General features: G+C 44.9%; 1 protein-coding gene across 1 annotated transcript in view; it reads right to left on the bottom strand.

Annotated features, from left to right (window-relative positions):
• CREG2 (cellular repressor of E1A stimulated genes 2) overlaps positions 1-11878 on the bottom strand; it is a 40653-nt gene extending 28775 nt beyond the window's left edge. The window contains exons 1-2 of the mRNA XM_017547912.2: positions 11124-11878; positions 7655-7824 (exon numbers count right to left, since the gene is read on the bottom strand). Coding sequence (XP_017403401.1) covers positions 7655-7824; positions 11124-11564 — 611 coding nt within the window. The 5' untranslated portion in view covers positions 11565-11878. The remainder of the gene's footprint in view (positions 1-7654; positions 7825-11123) is intronic.
• Between the last annotated feature and the right edge of the window lie 6325 nt (positions 11879-18203).

Here is an 18203-nt window from a genome sequence, read left to right as displayed (position 1 = left end):
ATTTTTAGTAGAGACGGGGTTTCACCATGTTGACCAGGATGGTCTCGATCTCTTGACCTCGTGATCCACCCACCTCGGCCTCCCAAAGTGCTGGGATTACAGGCGTGGGCCACCGCACCTGGCAAGCTTTTGCTTTTTAGTTTAATAATCTCTTAAAGAGAATCTGGCTTTGTTACTATCACATGATCAAATTTCTCCTCTATTTGCCTTGGGAATAATGGACAGAAGGAAATACTGTTAATTCATGAAGAAAAACTGCAGAAAATTAGACAGTGTTTAATTTTAGAAAACTTCCTTCTCTCGTCAGTAGACACCAGCTACACTAGGGAAACTTTAAAATTAGCAAATGCTGATCTCTCATATCATGAATTTCTAAATCATAGGAAGAAAAGCTTGGAGAGCTTCTGAATATAGAGAAGTTCCATTTAAAGATTAGGCCCCCTTGGAGATGTATCAAAATATTATAAATTCTAAACTGAGACTTAATTCTCAAAGATGTTTTCCTTGTTCTAAAACAATCTGTCCACAAATATAAAACTCTAAGTGATAAATTGTTATTTTTCCCACTGTGGGAATCTCCGATGTGAAAATGTACTCTATGAAAAGAAATTGTTTAAATCACACAAACTGTTGTATAATAAAAATGTATTCTGTTTTTTTTTTTAAAAGAAATGTTTTTATTTCAGGAAAAGCATCTGATAAACCTCTTTGGGTTTCATTTACATCCTGATCTTCAAATGAAAATTGATCCAATATGATCAGGGAGAATATCACCGCACGGACGAGTCCTCCCTGGTCCCAAGGGCTCGCTGCCCTGATTCACTAAGAAGGTGCAAACCTCTAAGCCATGCTGTTCAAGGCTGCATGCTGTGTAAGGGAAGATATTACAGGGAAAGATACCTTTTTGGGCAGCCTTTGTCAATCAATATTTATTGAATTTTCATAAAGTGGGTTTCTTGGTTGAGCATAAATTCATTTAGTTAAGGGGTACGTGTCCATGCTTACGTCATTGAGGGAGAGGGAAATGAAGAGCAGGGGGATTACTGATTGCCAGTGACTCTTTTAAACTAGACTCTTATTCTCCATTTGCCATTTTAACCTGAGCTGGGAAATAGATTCCCACCCCTAATTCATCTCATTAATTAAATGAAGGCATCACAGCACCCAGGAGTAAACAGAATAATTGGATAAAACAGACTTTAAATACACTAACAATTATTGGGCAAGACATGTTTGTAGGCTCTGGCTTGTTGGGTATAATGTCTGACAAGTGGAAAAGCCACCTTCCTTTCATGGTTTTTTTACGCTAATCTTCTAACATTTAAAAAATATTTAATTGTCAAATAAAGATTGAAAAGATTCAACATCTGCAATGTGACGATTTGATGTATATACAAATCACATTAATTCACACCTCCAACCTGTGCTGTACATTAGATCCCGAGAACACGTTTGTCTTCTAACTGAAATTCGGCACCTGGTAATCATCATTTCCCCATTCCCCCTTTCACCTGGTCCCTGGGCGAAAAGCCTTGTCTGCTTCTATGAGTTGACTTCTCTAGATTTCACATGTAAGTGAGATCATTCAGGATTTGTCTTTCTGTCAGACTCTAATCTTGACTCCATTTACAAACGACATAAGCCATCCTGGCCTTAAATCACATTTCTTTTTCTTTTTTGGAGACAGAGTCTTGCTTCGTCGCCAGGTGCCAGGCTGGAGTGCAGTGGCACGACCTTGGCTCACTGTAACCTCTGCCTTCTGGGTTCAAGCAATTCTCCTGCCTCAACCTCCCGAGCAGCTGGGTCTACAGGCATGTGCCACCATACCCAGCTAATTTTTGTATTTTTAGTAGAGACGGGGTTTCACCATGTTGGCCAGGATGGTGTTGATCTCTTGACCTCGTGATCCGCCTGCCTCGGCCTCCCAAAGTGCTGGGATTACAGGCATGAGCCACCGCGCCCAGCCTAAATCACATTTCTTAATATGCCTTTACTAGAAACCCAGGAAATGCATATAAGACCTAATTAATATCCTCATTATCTTAGAGTGATGTTAGCATCACTTTGATGCTGCTTCCCCTAAGGGGTTCTGGGGGAGGGACAAAGCTGTCCAGATAATAATGTGTCCCTCTCTCTCATCCTTGCCCTTCAAGCAGTTGAAAGTCACTCTTCTACTCTAAATTTATAGGAGTTCACACTTTATAACAGTCTATGTAGAAATCCATATACCAAATACATACCCTGATGGCTGTGCTCACCTATTCTGTCTCCACCATTCTTAGGGCATCCTACCTCCAGTCAACCATGGAGCCAGAAGGCCCTCAGATATCCTCCCCTCCCCTCTATGTCATACCAGTGAGAAAAGTGACGTGCTGAACTGGCGGGGATTTCATTCTAGCCCAGCAACTTTGTTCCACAGAAATCACCGACCTAGTACTTTTCCAGCTGAAAGTCACATGCTACTTATCATCCAGTCAGATTCATCTTCCAAATTATCCCCTCCAAAAAGAAGGGCAGGGCAAATATGCCCGATTATTATGCCCTGGGATAACACCTAATCATTATGCCCTGGGCTGGGAGGCAGGACAAATGAGTTCAATTAAATCTAGGAACTTCAATGTGACATTTTGGGGAAAGTTAGGGGACCTGCAGATCAGGGAAACGAAAAGATCTGGAAAAATTCCCTAACAGGGTGTGATGAACTAGCCCAGGCTGATCTTGACAGATTCATTTAAAAACTCTTGAAGGTCCCTAGAAAGCTGTAAAATATGAAGAGATATTCATTCCTTTCATCATTCTCAAGATATTGCCTTCTCATGGCTGTGGTTAAGAAAATTACATCTGCTGGGCTTTTTTTTTTTTTTTTTTTTTTTTTGACAGAGCCACTCTGTAACCAGGCTGGAGTGCAGTGGCGCGATCTTGGCTCACTGCAACCTCCAACTCCCAGGTTCAAGCGATTCTCTTGCCTCAGCCTCCTGAATAGCTGGGATTATAGGTGCACGCCACCATGCTCAGTTAATTTTCGTATTTTTAGCAGAAAAGGGTTTCACCATGTTAGCCAGGAGGGTCTCAATCTCTTGACCTCGTGATCTGTCCCCCTTAGCTTTCCAAAGTGCTGGGATTATAGGCGTGAGCCATCTCGCCCGGCCCTACTGGGCATTTTCTTCATTAAATTTCCTGAGACTCTTGAGGCCATGGATACTCAATGTCCTTCACCTATTTTGACTTGGATCTAACTTTATCTTTAAGACACAGGTCTGTTAATGGATCTAAATATCACTTTTGAGGGATATGACTTGTTAACCTACATGCGGGGATTACTAATGGAAAAGCATTTTCTTAGCTCGATGCCAAAGAACATATGTCAGCTTTGACTACAACAAGCTATCAGGTTAATGCTTTTAATTTGATAAAACTAGGTATAAATCAAATATTAAGTCAATCAGTTAAGAGGCAGACACTATTATTTATTCTTAGAGGGAAGCAGGTGCCTGGCTGTGAAGGACCTCCTAGACCATATTAAGGATTCTGCTGCTTTTCCTCAGGATCTGATGTGGATTTTAAGACAATACCTCAGCTGCTGGAATAAGGATGAATTCAAGGTGATGAAGAGTGGATTGGGGAGACCAAGTAGGGGCAACTGTAATATTTGCTCTTTTTTTTTTTTTTTTTGAGATAGAGTTTTGCTCTTGTTGCCCAGGCTGGAATGCAATGGCATGATCTCGGCTCACTGCAACCTCCACCCTCTAGGTTCAAGCAATTCCCTGCCTCAGCCTGCCGAGTAGCTGGGACTATAGGTGCCCGCCACCATGGCAAGCTAATTTTTGTATTTTTAGTAGAGATGGGGTTTCACCATCTTGGCCAGGCTGGTCTTGAATGCCTGACCTTGTGATCCACCCGCCTCAGCCTCCCAAAGTGCTGGGATGACAGGTGTGAGCCACCCTGCCTGGCCAATATTTGCTCTTTTGAATAGAGAACAGTTGAAATGTGTAAAAGCTTCTATCTATCTATCTATTCATCTATCCATCCATCCATCATCTATGTATCTATTCATCCATCCATTCATCTATTCATCATCCATCTATCATCCTCCCCTAAGTCAGATTTCTACCTATTCATCTATCTATTCATCCATCATCCATCTACCTATCTATTCACCGATCCATCCATCATCTATTCATCCATCCATCATCCATCTATCTCTTATCTATCTATAATCTATCTATCTTCTATCAATTATCTACCTATTATCTATGTATAATCGATCTTTCCATTTATGTATCTGCTTATTAAACGCGTACACATTATAGACACAATTGTTGGCACCAAAGGGAGCTCTGACAGCCTCTCAATAGTCTCAGACTTGCTTTCCTCCCTCCCAAAGCCTAAGTTGTTCTTGCCCCAGTTGTTGGAGCAACTTGCTCCTGGGCTGTGTCCTTGGTGGAGTGGCACTCACCAGCCCATGCCAGTGCAGAGTCTTCAGTAAATGGGGCTAACCTGATGAACGCAGAGGCAGGCTTGCCGCTGAAATACCCCCTCTCCCAGAGATGCCCAGTGGTCTGTAGGAAATGACTGTGAAGGCACCCCCTTTCCTTTCTCAGAGGTCAGTGGCCTCCCGACTTCCTCCCTATCAGGACTTGTTTTACAGACCAGTAGAGTCTAGTTCTGGCTTTGTCTTCCCCCTTGGGATGAAAGAGGGATAACCCACGCCCTCCCCACTGCACAGACCAGCAGAGGAGTAGGAGCCCCCAGAAGGCGCCACATGGGATGGTAACAAATGCTGTTGCAAATTTTCCATACACAGGATGGAAGGTAGTTTTCACTTTTCTGAGTATGAGATACCTTCTGAAGCTGAGAGGATCAGGTGGCCTTGACCTTTCATTATCATCATAAGACATGGACATCTTTTTGAATCTCCTCCCTCCTGTGGGAGATTCAAGCTGTGAAGCTCTGAAGCACCTGACGATGAGCTCTGCCTTTGCTGGTGACGTCTTCAGGCCCGGGGGCAGGCAGGAGGGGGCCCCCTGCTGGTACCTTGCCTGGCTGTCCTTCAAAACTCCCTCAGGTGTTTGGGTAGCTGTGGACACTTCTACCAGATGCCTCGGTGGCCCTAGGAGCCCCTGCTTGGCTTGTTTATTCTTTTTCAATGCAGGCCACATGACTTTGACTTGTTAAGTCCCTGTGTTCAACATTACCGAGATTCTGAAGGTGAAATCTAAAATGTAATGCTCTACCTGGAATGTGAATCTCACACAGGTGAGTCACGTCTGGGCTTACGCCAATTATGGGAAGTCGTAGACCCTAGGGTGACAGCAAAAGCCCCATTGCTGGGTAACCTTTGCATTGAAGTATGAGGCTTACTAAGGCAAAACTTGGTTTTATAGGTATTTATTTATATCATATTTCAATACTTCAGAAGCTTAACCAGTGTTGGGTGTTCAGCAGTTCTGAGAAACAGCTTTACATGAAGATATAAACTAAGGGGTACCCACGAATGTGTCTCTTCCTTCCTCTCCCAGGACAGAGGAACAGGTGTGCTCCTGCCCTTGGCCCTGGCGTGCTCACCTCCAGCCATGAACTGCCTCACCCAGTGAGTTGGCGGGCTGCACAGGTGTTTGCGCGTCCCACATGTGGCCTGGCATGAAGACCGTCCACATAGGTGGCTCTAGACCATGCAGGCAATCTTCCCCGGGGGCTGAAGGAAGTCCCCCTGAGACCCTCTCCCTTGTGAGGACCTCTCCTAAGTCAGATTTCTCACTGCTCCTAGCTCCAGCTCCTGTTGCCGTCTGCCTGGGGGTTGCCAGTTGACAAAACCTCCCTAAGCTGGAGTGCTGCTGCCGCTTTGTCCCAGGCATGTATTCTGTCGCCTGTCCCCAGAGTGGTTGTGCTCTGGGTTCTGGGAGCCACACGCTTCAGCACGACTGCTTTCAGGATACCTGAATGAGGAAAGCCTGAGAAGCTTAGAAAGGTATCCTGGATTGGAAGGCGGAGGCAGGTGGATCACCTGAGGTCAGGAGTTCAAGACCAGCTTGGCCAATATGGCAAAACCCCATCTCTACTAAAAATATAAAAATTATCCAGGCGTGGTGGCAGGTGCCTATAATCCCAGCTACTTGGTAGGCTGAGGCAGGGAGAATTGCTTGAACCCGGGAGGTAGAGGTTCAAGGTTGCAGTGAGCTGAGATCATGCCACTGCACACCAGGCTAGGAAACAAGAGTGAAACTCTGTCTTAAAAAAACCCAAAAAACAAAAAAAACATAATCCTAGAAATACACTTCTAGTAACAGCAAGCTTGACTGACCAAGAACAGGGAGAATATTCCATGAAAAAGGAAACATTTCTTTTCCTGGCTTCTTGCTGTAACCTGGCGGGGAACAGGGTCAGCTGGAGTATCCCCACATGGTCTATCATGGCTGAAGGGAAACAATGGCTTACCCAGGCAGCACCTTGCTTGTATAGTTGCTTTGATTAGCCTCTGTAAGAACTAATATATTGTTTGGTTATTATGTTTTCTGTGCTGTGCATAAAGAATAAGAGAATTTCAGAGGAGGGATGAGGCCTCTTGATTTTCTTTTCTTTCTTTCTTTTTTTTTTTCTTTTTTTGAGATGGAGTCTCACTCTATTGCCCAGGTTGGAGTGTAAATACACAATCTCAACTCATTGCAACATTGGCCTCCCAGATTCAAGAGATTCTCCTGCCTCAGCCTCCCGAGTAGCTGGGATTACAGACACCTGCCACCATGCCCGGCTCATTTTTGTATTTTAAGTAAAGACAGGGTTTCACCATGTTGACCAGGCTGATCTAGAACTCCTGACCTCGTGATCCACCCGCCTCGGTCTCCCAAAGTGCTGGGATTACAGGTGAGTCACCGAGCCCTACCGTGGCCTGTTGATTTTCTAAAGCATCACTACATTTAGGTGGAGTGGTTTAGGTCCTGGAGGTCAAAGGGCTCACCCCAGGCCACCCTGGGCATTTGCTGCTCCTCTGGGAAGGATAAGGGGATGTCACATGCAGCCCCCATACCAGCTCCACGCAGACATCTCCCTGGGAGAATACGAGTTCAGGCTTTGCAGTTTGAATTCAGACAAAGGGGCCTGGATCAGTGTTCTGTTAGTGCTTAAATGTCTTTAGAAACATTTTCTTTCAGAGAGTTTTTGAAAAGATATATTTAAAAATGCTGGCTCTTTATTGCACATATCTCTGAGGACAGGATAGAAATAAATTGGAAAGACAGTAAATAGACTCCGTGTTGCATGGCTCTGTGCTGGGGAGATGAACTACTGGCTCTTCCTTTACTGACCCTCGCTCCTACTCTAGCCCTTTTCCATACTAACAGGAGCTGTCTAGACTCCTGCCAGTGCTGCACAAAGCATTTTGCAAGGGTTATCCAACACTTGCAATAACCCTCGGAGGCAATGATTATTATTCCCATTTTACAGATGAAGAAACTGAGGCTCCTAGAGGCTAAGTAACTTGCTACAAATCACACTGCTTGGTGAGTGGTGGAATTCTAATTGATCTGATTTCAAGAGTGAACGTCGACGTGCATCTTAGAGGTCTGTTAAAGTCATGTGACCCAGAGAGAAATCCATGCCCAACTCTCTGTCAAAAATTTCCCAGGACCCATGCGAGTGAGGGCAAACCCTCGTCTACCTGCAGAACTCCCCTTCTGATTCCGGCAGCGTCAGCGAGGCCATGGGGTTCTTCATCAGATCGGCCACCACGGGGTCCTTGGCTGTCATGTAGAAGAAAGGAATCCCAGTGCTATTGTTGAAGGGGCCGTCACTGATGGGCAGGCAGTTCCCAAATGGCAGTCCTTGGATCTAACAAACACCAAAAAAAGCTTTTCCAGTGCTGAGTTGTGGCTTGACTTGAACTATGGGGAGCTTAGCTTATGCCTCTGGCTAGAAAATACAGTACCAGGGAGGAGGGGGGATCATGGCATCACAGTGGCTTTGACAGATAGTAAATCAAGGTAAGGTGGTCCCCAGTCTGCCCAATTCACTCTGTGGTGGCTCTAGAATTCCTCTACAGGAGATGCTTAGCAATGGCATTCTGTTTGGAAGGGGTGGTGAAAGGGTTCTTCTTGAAGCTGCCTGTGCATGGCAAATATATATTCACTTTTAAAATTTCATGTTAGGGGAGGAACAATGACATTTATGGGGGATGGCACTAAGCCTTTCCCACAAGCTGCCCGTTACAGTCCCACTGCCTTCGCTCCCAAGGTTGGCTGCCGCTCCCATGTTTTTAGCAACTTTAGGGAGGAAATTTAAGTCTTTAACGACTTGCCTGCTCTTTGGACTTCAGGAACTTTCTTTTATTGTTTCTTTTAGGGCTACATCACTTCCTCATTTATTAGCTGCATTTTAAAAATTGTAATCAACAATATTCATTGTATGACCCAGCAAGTTATCAGAAATTGATTTGTTAACCATTTTGTATAAAGGAAGTCACAGAAACATGATATGCCAATTTTTCTTCATGATCATGCAGTAGGGTGGGAGAACGATGGTGCTACAGTTTGGATATCTTTCCCTCCAAACCTCATGTTAAAATCTGATCCCCAGTGTTGGAGGGGAGGCCCAGTGGGAAGTGTTTGGGTCATGGGAGTGGATCCCTCATGAATGGCTTGGTGCCCTCCTCGCGGTAATGAATGAATTGTCCCTCTGTTAGTTCCTTAAGAGCTCCCCTGAGAGATGGTTGTTTAAAAAAGGCGGTGCCAGCTGGGTGTGGGGGTTCACCCTGTAATCCCAGCACTTTGGGAGGCCAAGGCAGAAGGATCCCTTGAGACCAACAGTTCAAGATCACCCCGGGCACGATGGCAAGACCCCCATCTCTACAAAAAGTTTTTTTTTTTTAATAGTAGCTTGGCATGGTGGCACACACCTGTAGGCCCAGTTACTTGGAAGGCTGAGGAAGGAGGGATGCCTGAGCCCAGGAGTCTGAGGCAGCAGTGAGCTATGACTGCATTATTGCACTCCAGCCTGGGAATAAATAAATAAAAATAAAAAGAGCCTGGCACCTTCCCCTCTCTCTTGCTCTCTCTCTCGCCATGTGATCTCTGCACACACTGGCTCCTCTTCACCTTCCACCATGAGTGGAAGCAGCCTGAGGCCTCCCCAGAGGCAGATGCTGCGCCATGCTTTCTGAACAGCCTGCAGAACTGTGAGCCAAATACACTTCTTTTCGTTATAAATTACCCAGCCTCAGGTAATTGTTTATAGCAATACAAATGGACTAAGACAGGTGGTATATCATGTTTCTGTGATTGCAGATATAAACAAAAATATTTATTTATTATTATTATTATTTTTTGAAACAGAGTCTCACTCTGTTGCCCAGGCTGGTATTCAGTGGTGCAATTTTGGCTCACTGTAGCCTCTGCCTCCTGGGTTAAGTGACTCTTGTGCTTCAGCCTCCCCAGGTGGTGGCAGTACAGGTGTGTGCCACCACACCTGGTTAATTTTTGTGTTTTTAGTAGAGACAAGGTTTCACCATGCTGGCCAGGCTAGTATTGAACTCCTGACCTCAAATGATCTGCCCTCCTTGGCCTCCTAAAGTGTTGGAATTACAGGTGTGAGTCACTGCGCCTGGCCAACAAAAATATTTAGTGCTTAGGTTTTCCCAAATCCTGCCAAACATCCCAATTTCCCATGATTTCATTCCTAACGAAGTGCACCTTGTTGTTACTTAGCTCAGAATCCAGGAGTTATCTTTGTTCTTGAAGGGTTGTTTGAGAATGGTGTGTAGAATTATAAAAGGCAGGGCTTCAATTTTTTAAGAACAGGAAATGTTAAGGAATCTTCCAAAATGGTAATATAACTTCATTCATATATCCCATTTTTCAGCTTGACATAGCTGCCCAGAGTCATGCTTTGCATACATGGCAGTACATTGTAAATGTTTTCTGAATTTATTGTTTAGATTAAATGTCAATAAGGATTAGAAAGAGGAACTCCTAACAAAGCTAAGAGAAGAAATGTTGAAAGTCAAAATATCTCCAATACATTGGCACTAGACTTTTAATTTCTTGAAAAGATTTGTGTTTTCAACCAAGATTAGTATCATCTTTAACCTTTGTCTTTTTAAGATGTGTCTTAGGAGTGCAAAATACAGCTGTGAAAATCATTTGGGTGCTGAGAATATCCAACTGGATCTGCATTTGACACTGAAGAGGTTAAGACCATTGCCAACATCGAAATAAAGTTGCCATTTAGGAAGTTTTAAGCCAAAAAAAAGGACCTTAAAAATTGCCTGGTTAACCACCTAATTTTACCGATGAGGAAAGCAAAGTGGAGAAGCCAGTGACTCGGCCACAGTCTTGGTGAGACCCAGAGCTGGGGCCAGAACCTGGCCAATGTCCTATGCATTCTATAAAATACTAATTCTGTTTTTGTAGGAAGTAAATAGGAGTTCACGTTACTGCCCTGTAGCTCTTTTATCTCTCTTAACACCCCTAAAAGCTTTCTGGAGGCATGGACGTTACATGCGCATTACTTGTCCATGTCATTCTACGTGGAATCATGTCTAACAGGTGAGTAAAGGCTTTCCGAACTGAAGATAAAAAGTGCAGCGGATAGCTTATTCCAGGTTTTACACACTTTGCATAATAAATCTCCTTTCCAGAAAAAAATCTTGAGCTCCATTTTCTTAAAGGTAGATTTCCAAAGAAGCCTTGGTGCTGTCTCTGTCCCCGTCTCCAGGTCCAGGTCGGGAGGTGACGGGGAGTTCGGGTCTATGGGTCTGTGCCCTGCGCTGGGAAGGGCTGTCCCCGCCTACTCTGAGATTCCAAGGCGGCTCTGGCTGCTTTGGTTCAGGTCTGGGTCAGACGCTGGTTAGGTGTCCGTCTCTCTGCCTGGCCATCTCTAGGCGGGGATTCGGTACCCAACCCTACCTGGCAGGAAGCCTGGTTGTCTACGTCCCTCTCCAAACCTCCCCCGACTTCGCCAGGCTCACGGAGGCACCATCGCCTTGCATTATGCACAGTGTCGAGGGTCCCATCCAGCGCACGGGGCACGTCTGGTGGACCCGGATCCCAGTCCCGAGCGGTCGTGAGCACGTCCCCGTTCCCTGGCCGCCGACTGAATGCCAAGCCCCCTCGCGCTCGCCGCCAGGCGCTTACCTTCTCGTGGGCGGACACGGTGGCCAGGCAGCCCCAGGCGCTGGCGTGGGCCAGGGAGCGGGCGGTGGCGGCTCGCAGCCTCGGGGCCGGGGAGGCACCGCCTGCCTGGCCGCCCTGACGCCGGTAGGAGAACATCCCGGGCGGCGCGGGGGGCGGCCTGGCGCGCGCGGCGCCCGCCCGGGGCCGCAGGTGCGCGTCCTCCTTGTGAGCCGAGGCGGGGAAGCTCTGCTGCCAGATGCTGCCCGAGTCCTCCAGCAGCGCGGGCATAGCCTCCTCGGTGGAGGCGCTGTCCAGCTCCTCGTCCACCTCGTTGGTGACGGCCCAGGACACGGAGCTCACGATCACGTAGCCCGCGGCCGGGGACAGCAGGGCGCTGCAGCACAGCAGCCAGGAGAGGCGGGTCCCGGGCCGCGCCGGCCGCCGGCCGCGGCGCACGGACATCTTGCAGGCGGCACGCCCAGCCGCGGGGGCGGCCAGCAGCGCCAGCGCCGGGGAGCCCCGCAGCGCCCCCCTGCGGCGGAGGCGCGGAGCCCGAGCCCCCCTCCCACCCCCGCAGGATTCCCGGGCGCGGTCCCCGGCACGATTCCCGGAGAATCAATCCCTGCAGCCGCGCGCCACGCTCGGAAGTCCAGGCTCGTAGAAGACCAGGTTCCGCGCACACGCCGCGCATCCTGCGGAGTCTTCCTCGCGCGCCAGGTCCGGGGATGGCTTCGTTTCCTGCAGGATGACACAGGTTGCGCAGCCAGAGGGTGGGCGTTAAAATCCCAGCGCGATAGGCGCCTTAGCTCAACAGCTGTGGGACCTGTCAAGCCACTTAACCTCTCACTGCCCATTTCCTTCGTTAGCTGACAAAGGTAATGTTTACCTCGTACGGTGATGGATGGGACGATTAAACGATTAATATTTGAAGAGGCTTAGAACAGTGCGTGGCATGGAGCAAACGCTATACAGTAGTCCCTTGGTATCCGAGGGGTATTGGTTCCAGGACCCCCGTGGATACCAAAATCCAGAGATGCTCAACTCCTTTATAAAAACTGGTGCAGCATTCGCATATAACCCATGCACATTCTCCTTTAATCTCTAAATTGCTTACACAATGCCTAATACAATGTAAATACTACATAAATTGTTGTTTACTGTATTGTTAGGGAATAGAACAAGAAAAAAGCCTGTATATGTTCAGTACAGATGCAATTATCCTTTATCATTTTTTATTTTTCTGAGGAAGAGTCTTGCTCTGTCCACCCAGGCTGGGGTGCAGTGGCACAATCACAGCTCACTGCAGCCTCAACTTCCCAGGCTCGGGTGATCCTCCTGTCTCAGCCTCCAAAAGTGCTGGATTACTTTTGGAGGTGAACTACTGCGTCCAGATTTTTTTTTTTCCCTTCTTCTTCTTCCAATATTTTCAGCCTGTGGTTGGTTGGGAACCCATAGATATGAAGGGCTGACTGTATTTCATTATCTAGACACAAGGTAGGGATCGTTATTAGATGTATTAGAGGAGAAAACTGAGTAAATGGTGGAGGTGAGATTAGCACCAGTTCCTTCTGATGCCCATTCTCCTCTGCAAGGACAATAACCTTCTTACACTTTGCTGTGTCAGGAGGGCATTGCAGCCAGTACATCTAGTAGCAGAATCAAGTTATTTGCATTTAAGCTGAAACAATCTGGCCAAAGCCACGTGGACAAATACCACCTTGGCCATGCCCCTTGTTCTAGGTGACCAGAACAAGTCACCTTGTTCTGGTCCAAGCCCTGGAAAGGAAAACTGTGGAGGAATATTGCAGGCTTTTGGCTGTTTTCTTACTCCTGCCTCCTCATGGGAGAAGTGACCCCTCTGATGGATGAGTTTCGAAAGGCAAGCTTAACATGATTTTCTCAGCCCCTGCAAAGCTGTTCTTTTCTGAATGGTCTCTTCACCCTTCTCTTCCGTCTTGCCTGAGCTGCCCTGCCCCTTCAGCAGGTGGGAGGTCTCCCCGCCCTGTCTGTGACTAAGGGAGTAGGTTCAGTTGTAGAATCTAATAGGAATCCTATTTGGTCAAACTTTCCCATGGGCTTTACCTCCATTAAGGTTTTCGATTCTTGTTTTATTTTCCAAATTAGCTCCACACTCAAAGGGGATTTAAGAGGGTGATCAATAATCACTCTTCAAACCTTATCACACAATTTGTGCCAGAACATAGTAAGTGCTTCGTCAGTGACAGCCGGTGTTGCTTGTTTTGCCCATTTATCCCTGAATATTTAACAGGTTGCTAAACTCAGATTTTGGAAGATAACTCTCCATGGACTTCCTGCTTTTCTGCAGAGTCCAAACCTGTTTTAACAACTTTGAAAAGCTAGAGATAGTGTCTTTCTGGAGAGATATAGGGATTTATTTTGCAGAGACATGCCAGGTAGTAAAGATAGAGGTAGGAATATGTTTATATATATATTGAAATATATATACTTGAAAATCAAACATTTTCATAATGATTGTACCAATTTATACTGCCACCGTCAGAGTGTGAGAGCTATGGTTACAGCTCTACATTCTCATCAACACAGACTTTGTAAAGTTTTTTTGGTCCGTCCACCACACTTCCCCCCGCACCAAATCTGGTGGATGAGCAGTGGTATCTCATTGTTATTTTAAGTTGCATTTACCTAATGACTAATATGGCTGATCGTCTTACATATATTTATTGCTTAGTTTGAAATCTTTTATAAAATGCTTGTAATGTCTTTTGTCCATTTAAAAAAAATGGTAAAAAACGTAACATGAGATCTATCCTCTTAACAAGTGTTTAAGTGTACAGTACAGCATTGTTAACTATAAGAAAATTGCTCTGGCCGGGCGCGGTGGCTCAAGCCTGTAATCCCAGCACTTTGGGAGGCCGAGGTGGGTGGATCACGAGGTCAAGAGATCGAGACCATCCTGGTCAACATGGTGAAACCCCGTCTCTACTAAAAATACAAAAAATTAGCTGGGCATGGTGGCACGTGCCTGTAATCCCAGCTACTCAGGAGGCTGAGGCAGGAGAATCGCCTGAACCCAGGAGATGGAGGTTGCGGTGAGCCGAGATTGTGCCATTGCACTCCAGCCTGGGTAACAAGAGCGAAACTCCATCTCAAAAAAAAAAAAAAAAAAAGAAAAGAAAATTGCTCATAGCTAATCTGTAGAATTGCACCTTGCATAACTGTAACTCTATCCATTGAACAGCAACTCCCATTTCCCATTTTCCCTCCCCCAGCCCCTGGCAGCCGCCATTCTACTTTCTGTTTCTATGAGTTTGACTATTTAGATAATTATGTATCACTTGTATGTGGAATTAGATAGTATTTGCCATTCTGTGAGTGGCTTACCTTATTTAGCATGCTGTTCAAAATTCATCCATGTTGTAGCATATGACAGGAGGTTATTATTTTTAAAGGCTGAATAATATTCCATCGCATGTGTGAAAGGAAAATATCTTGGGCCCTCAGAATCAAAACCTGAGACAGGTCTCAGGCAATATAGAAAGTTTATTTTGCCAAGGTTGAGGATGCTCCCATGACACAGCCTCAAGAAGTCCTGATGACATGTGCCCAGTGTGGTTGGGCATGTGGTTTTACACATTTTAGGGAGACATGAGACATTAATCAATGTAAGTAAGAAGTACATTGGTTCGGTCTGGAAAGGCAGGACAACTTGAAGCAAAGGCAGAAAGACTTGAAGCAGGGAGGGGGCTTCCAGGTCACCGATAGGTGAGACACAAATAGTTGCATTCTTTTGAGTTTCTGATTAGCTTTCTGAGTCCGCACAGGTATATATCACATTTTCTTTTTTTTTTTTAATCAGGGTCTCACTCTGTTGCCCAGGCTGGAGTACAGTGGCACCATCATGGCTCACTGCAGCCTGGAGAGCCTGGGTTCAGGTGATCTTCCCTCCTCAGCCTCCTGAGTAGCCAGTACTAAAGGCAAACCACCATACCTGGCTCTTTTTTATATTTTGTAGAGATGAGGTCTCACTATGTTGCGCAGGCTGATCTCAAACTCCTGAGCTCAAGCAATTCTCTGACTTCAGCCTCTCAAAGTGCTTAGATGGCAGACATGAGCCACTGCATCGGGCCCACATTTTCTGTTCATCATTGTTGGACGTTTAGGTTGTTTCTGCCTTGTAGTTATTGTGAATACTACTGCAATAAACATTTGAGTGTAAATACCTCTTTGAGATCCTGTCTTGAATTCTTTTGGGTAAATATCCATAAGTGTGATTGCTGAATCATAAGATAGTTCTACTTTTAGTGAACCTGTGTACTGTTTCCCAAAACGGCTACATCGTTTAATATTACCACCAGTGGTGTACAAGAGTTCTAATGTCTCCATCTTCTCACTAACACCTGTTGTTATGTTTATTTATTTATTTATATTATACTTTAAGTTCTGGGGTACATGTGCAGAATGTACAGCTTTGTTACATAGGTATACACGTGCCGTGTTGGTTTGCCACACCCATCAATCTGTCAGCTACATTAGGTATTCCTTCTAATGCCTCCCAACCTCCCCGACAGGTCCCTGAGTATTATGTTCCCTTCCCTGTGTCCACGTGTTCTTATTGTTCAACACCCATCTATGAGTGAGAACACATGGTGTTTGATTTTCTGTTCTTGTGTCAGTTTGCTGAGAATGATGGTTTCCAGGTTCATTCATGTCCCTACAAAGGACACGAACTCACCGTTTTTTATGGCTGCATAGTTTTCCATGGTGTATATGTGCCACATGTTCCCTGTCTAGTCTATCATCGATGGGCATTTGAGTTGGTTCCAGGTCTTTGCTATTGTAAACAGTGCTGCAGTGAACATTCGTGTGCACGTGTCCTTATAGTAGAACGATTTATAATCCTCTGGATATATACCCAGTAATGGGATTGATGGGTCAAATAGAATTTCTATTTCTAGGTCCTTGAGGAATCACCACACTGTCTTCCACAATGGTTAAACTAATTTACACTCCCACCAACAGCATAAAAGTTTTCCTATTTCTCCACATCCTCTCCAGCATCTGTTGTCTCCAGATTTTTTAATGATCGCCATTCTAACTGGTGTGAGATGGTATCTCAATGTAGTTTTGATTTGCACTTCTCTAATGACCAGTGATGATGAGCAGTTTTTCATATGTTTGTTGGCCTTATGTATGTCTTCTTTTGTAAAGTGTCTGTTCATATATTTCACCCACTTTTGAACTTCTGCCCTTGTTATTGGTCTATTCAGGGTTTTGACTTCTTCCTGGTTTAGGCTTGGGAGGATGAAAGTGTCCAGGAATTTATCCATTTCTTCCAGGTTTACTAGTTTATGTGCATAGAGTTGTTTGTAATAATCTCTGATGATGGTTTGTATTTCTGTGGAATCTGTGGTGATATCCCCTTTATTGTTTTTTATTGAATCTATTTGATTATTCTCTCTTTTCTTTTTTATTAATCTGGCTAGTGGTCTGTCTATTTTGTTGATCTTTTTGAAAAACCAGCTTCTGGATTTATTGATTTTTTGAAGGGTTTTTTGTGTCTCTAACTGCTTTAGTTCTGCTCTGATCTTAGTTATTTCTTGTCTTCTGCTAGGTTTTGAGTTTTTTTGATCTTGCTCCTCTAGCTCTTTCAATTTTGACGATAGGGTTTCAATTTTAGATCTGTCCTTGCTTCTCATGTGGGCATTTATTGCTATATATTTTCCTCTAGACACTGCTTTAAATGTGTCCCAGAGATTCTGGTTCGTTGTGTCTTTGTTCTCATTGGTTTTGAAGAACATCTTTATTTCTGCCTTCATTTCATTGTTTATCCAGTCAACATTCAAGAGCCAGTTCAGTTTCCATGAAGCTGTGTGGTTCTGAGTTAGTTTCTGAATTCTGAGTTTAACTTGATTGCACTGTGGTCTGAAAGACCATTTGTTATGATTTCCATTCTTTTGCATTTGCTGAGGAGTGATTTACTTCCAATTATGTGGTCAGTTTTAGAGTAGGTATGTTGTGGTGCTGAGAAGAATGTGCATTCTGTGGATTTGGGTGAAGAGTTCTGTAAATGTCTATTAGCTTTGCTTGGTCCAGGCTTGAGTTCAAGTCCTGGATATCCTTGTTAATTTTCTGTCTGGTTGATCTGTCTAATATTGACAATGGGGTGTTAACATCTCCCACTATTATTGTGTGGGAGTCTATGTCTCTTTGTAAGTCATTAAGAACTTGCTTTACGTATCTGGGTGCTCCTGTATTTGAGTGTGTATATATTTAGGATCGTTAGCTCTTCTTGTGGCATTGATCCTTTTACTGTTATGTAATGTCCTTCTTTGTCTCTTTTGATCTTTGTTAGTTTAAAGTCTATTTTATCAGAGACTAGAATTGCAACTCCTGCTTTTTTTTTGCTCTCCATTTGCTTGGTAAATCTTCCTCCATCCCTTTATTTTGAGGCTGTGTGTATCCTTGCATGTGAGATGGGTTTCCTGGATACAGCCCACCGATGGATTTTGGCTTTTTATCCAATTTGCGAGTCTGTGTCTTTTGATTGGGGCGTTTAGCCCATTTACATTAAGGGTTAATATTGCTACATATGAATTTGATCCTGCCATTTTGATGCTAGCTGGCTGTTTTGCCCGTTAGTTGATGCAGTTTCTTCATTGTGTCGATGCTCTTTACCATTTCATATGTTTTTGGAGTGACTGGTACTGGTTGTTCCTTTCTATGTTTAGTTCTTCTTTCAGGAGCTCTTATAAAGCAGGCCTGGTGGCGATGAAATCTCTGAGTGCTTGCTTGTTCATAAAGGATTTTATTTCTCCTTCACTTATGAAGCTTAGTTTGGCTGGATATGAAATTCTGGGTTGAAAGATCTTTTCTTTAAGGATGTTGAATATTGGCCCCCACTCTCTTCTGGCTTGTAGGGTTTCTGCTCAGAGATCTACTGTGAGTCTGGTGGGCTTCCCTTTGTGGGTAGCCTGACCTTTTTCTCTGGCTGCACTTAGCATTTTCTCCTTCATTTTAACCCTGTGAATCTGATGATTATGTGCCTTGGGGTTGCTCTTATTGAGGAATATCTTTGTGGTGTTCTCTGTATTTCCTGGACTTGAATATTGGCCTGCCTTG

Source organism: Cebus imitator, unplaced genomic scaffold, assembly GCF_001604975.1.
Source record: "Cebus imitator isolate Cc_AM_T3 unplaced genomic scaffold, Cebus_imitator-1.0 Scaffold202, whole genome shotgun sequence".
Taxonomy (NCBI): Eukaryota; Metazoa; Chordata; class Mammalia; order Primates; family Cebidae; genus Cebus; species Cebus imitator.
This window is presented reverse-complemented; position numbering and strand designations above follow the sequence as displayed.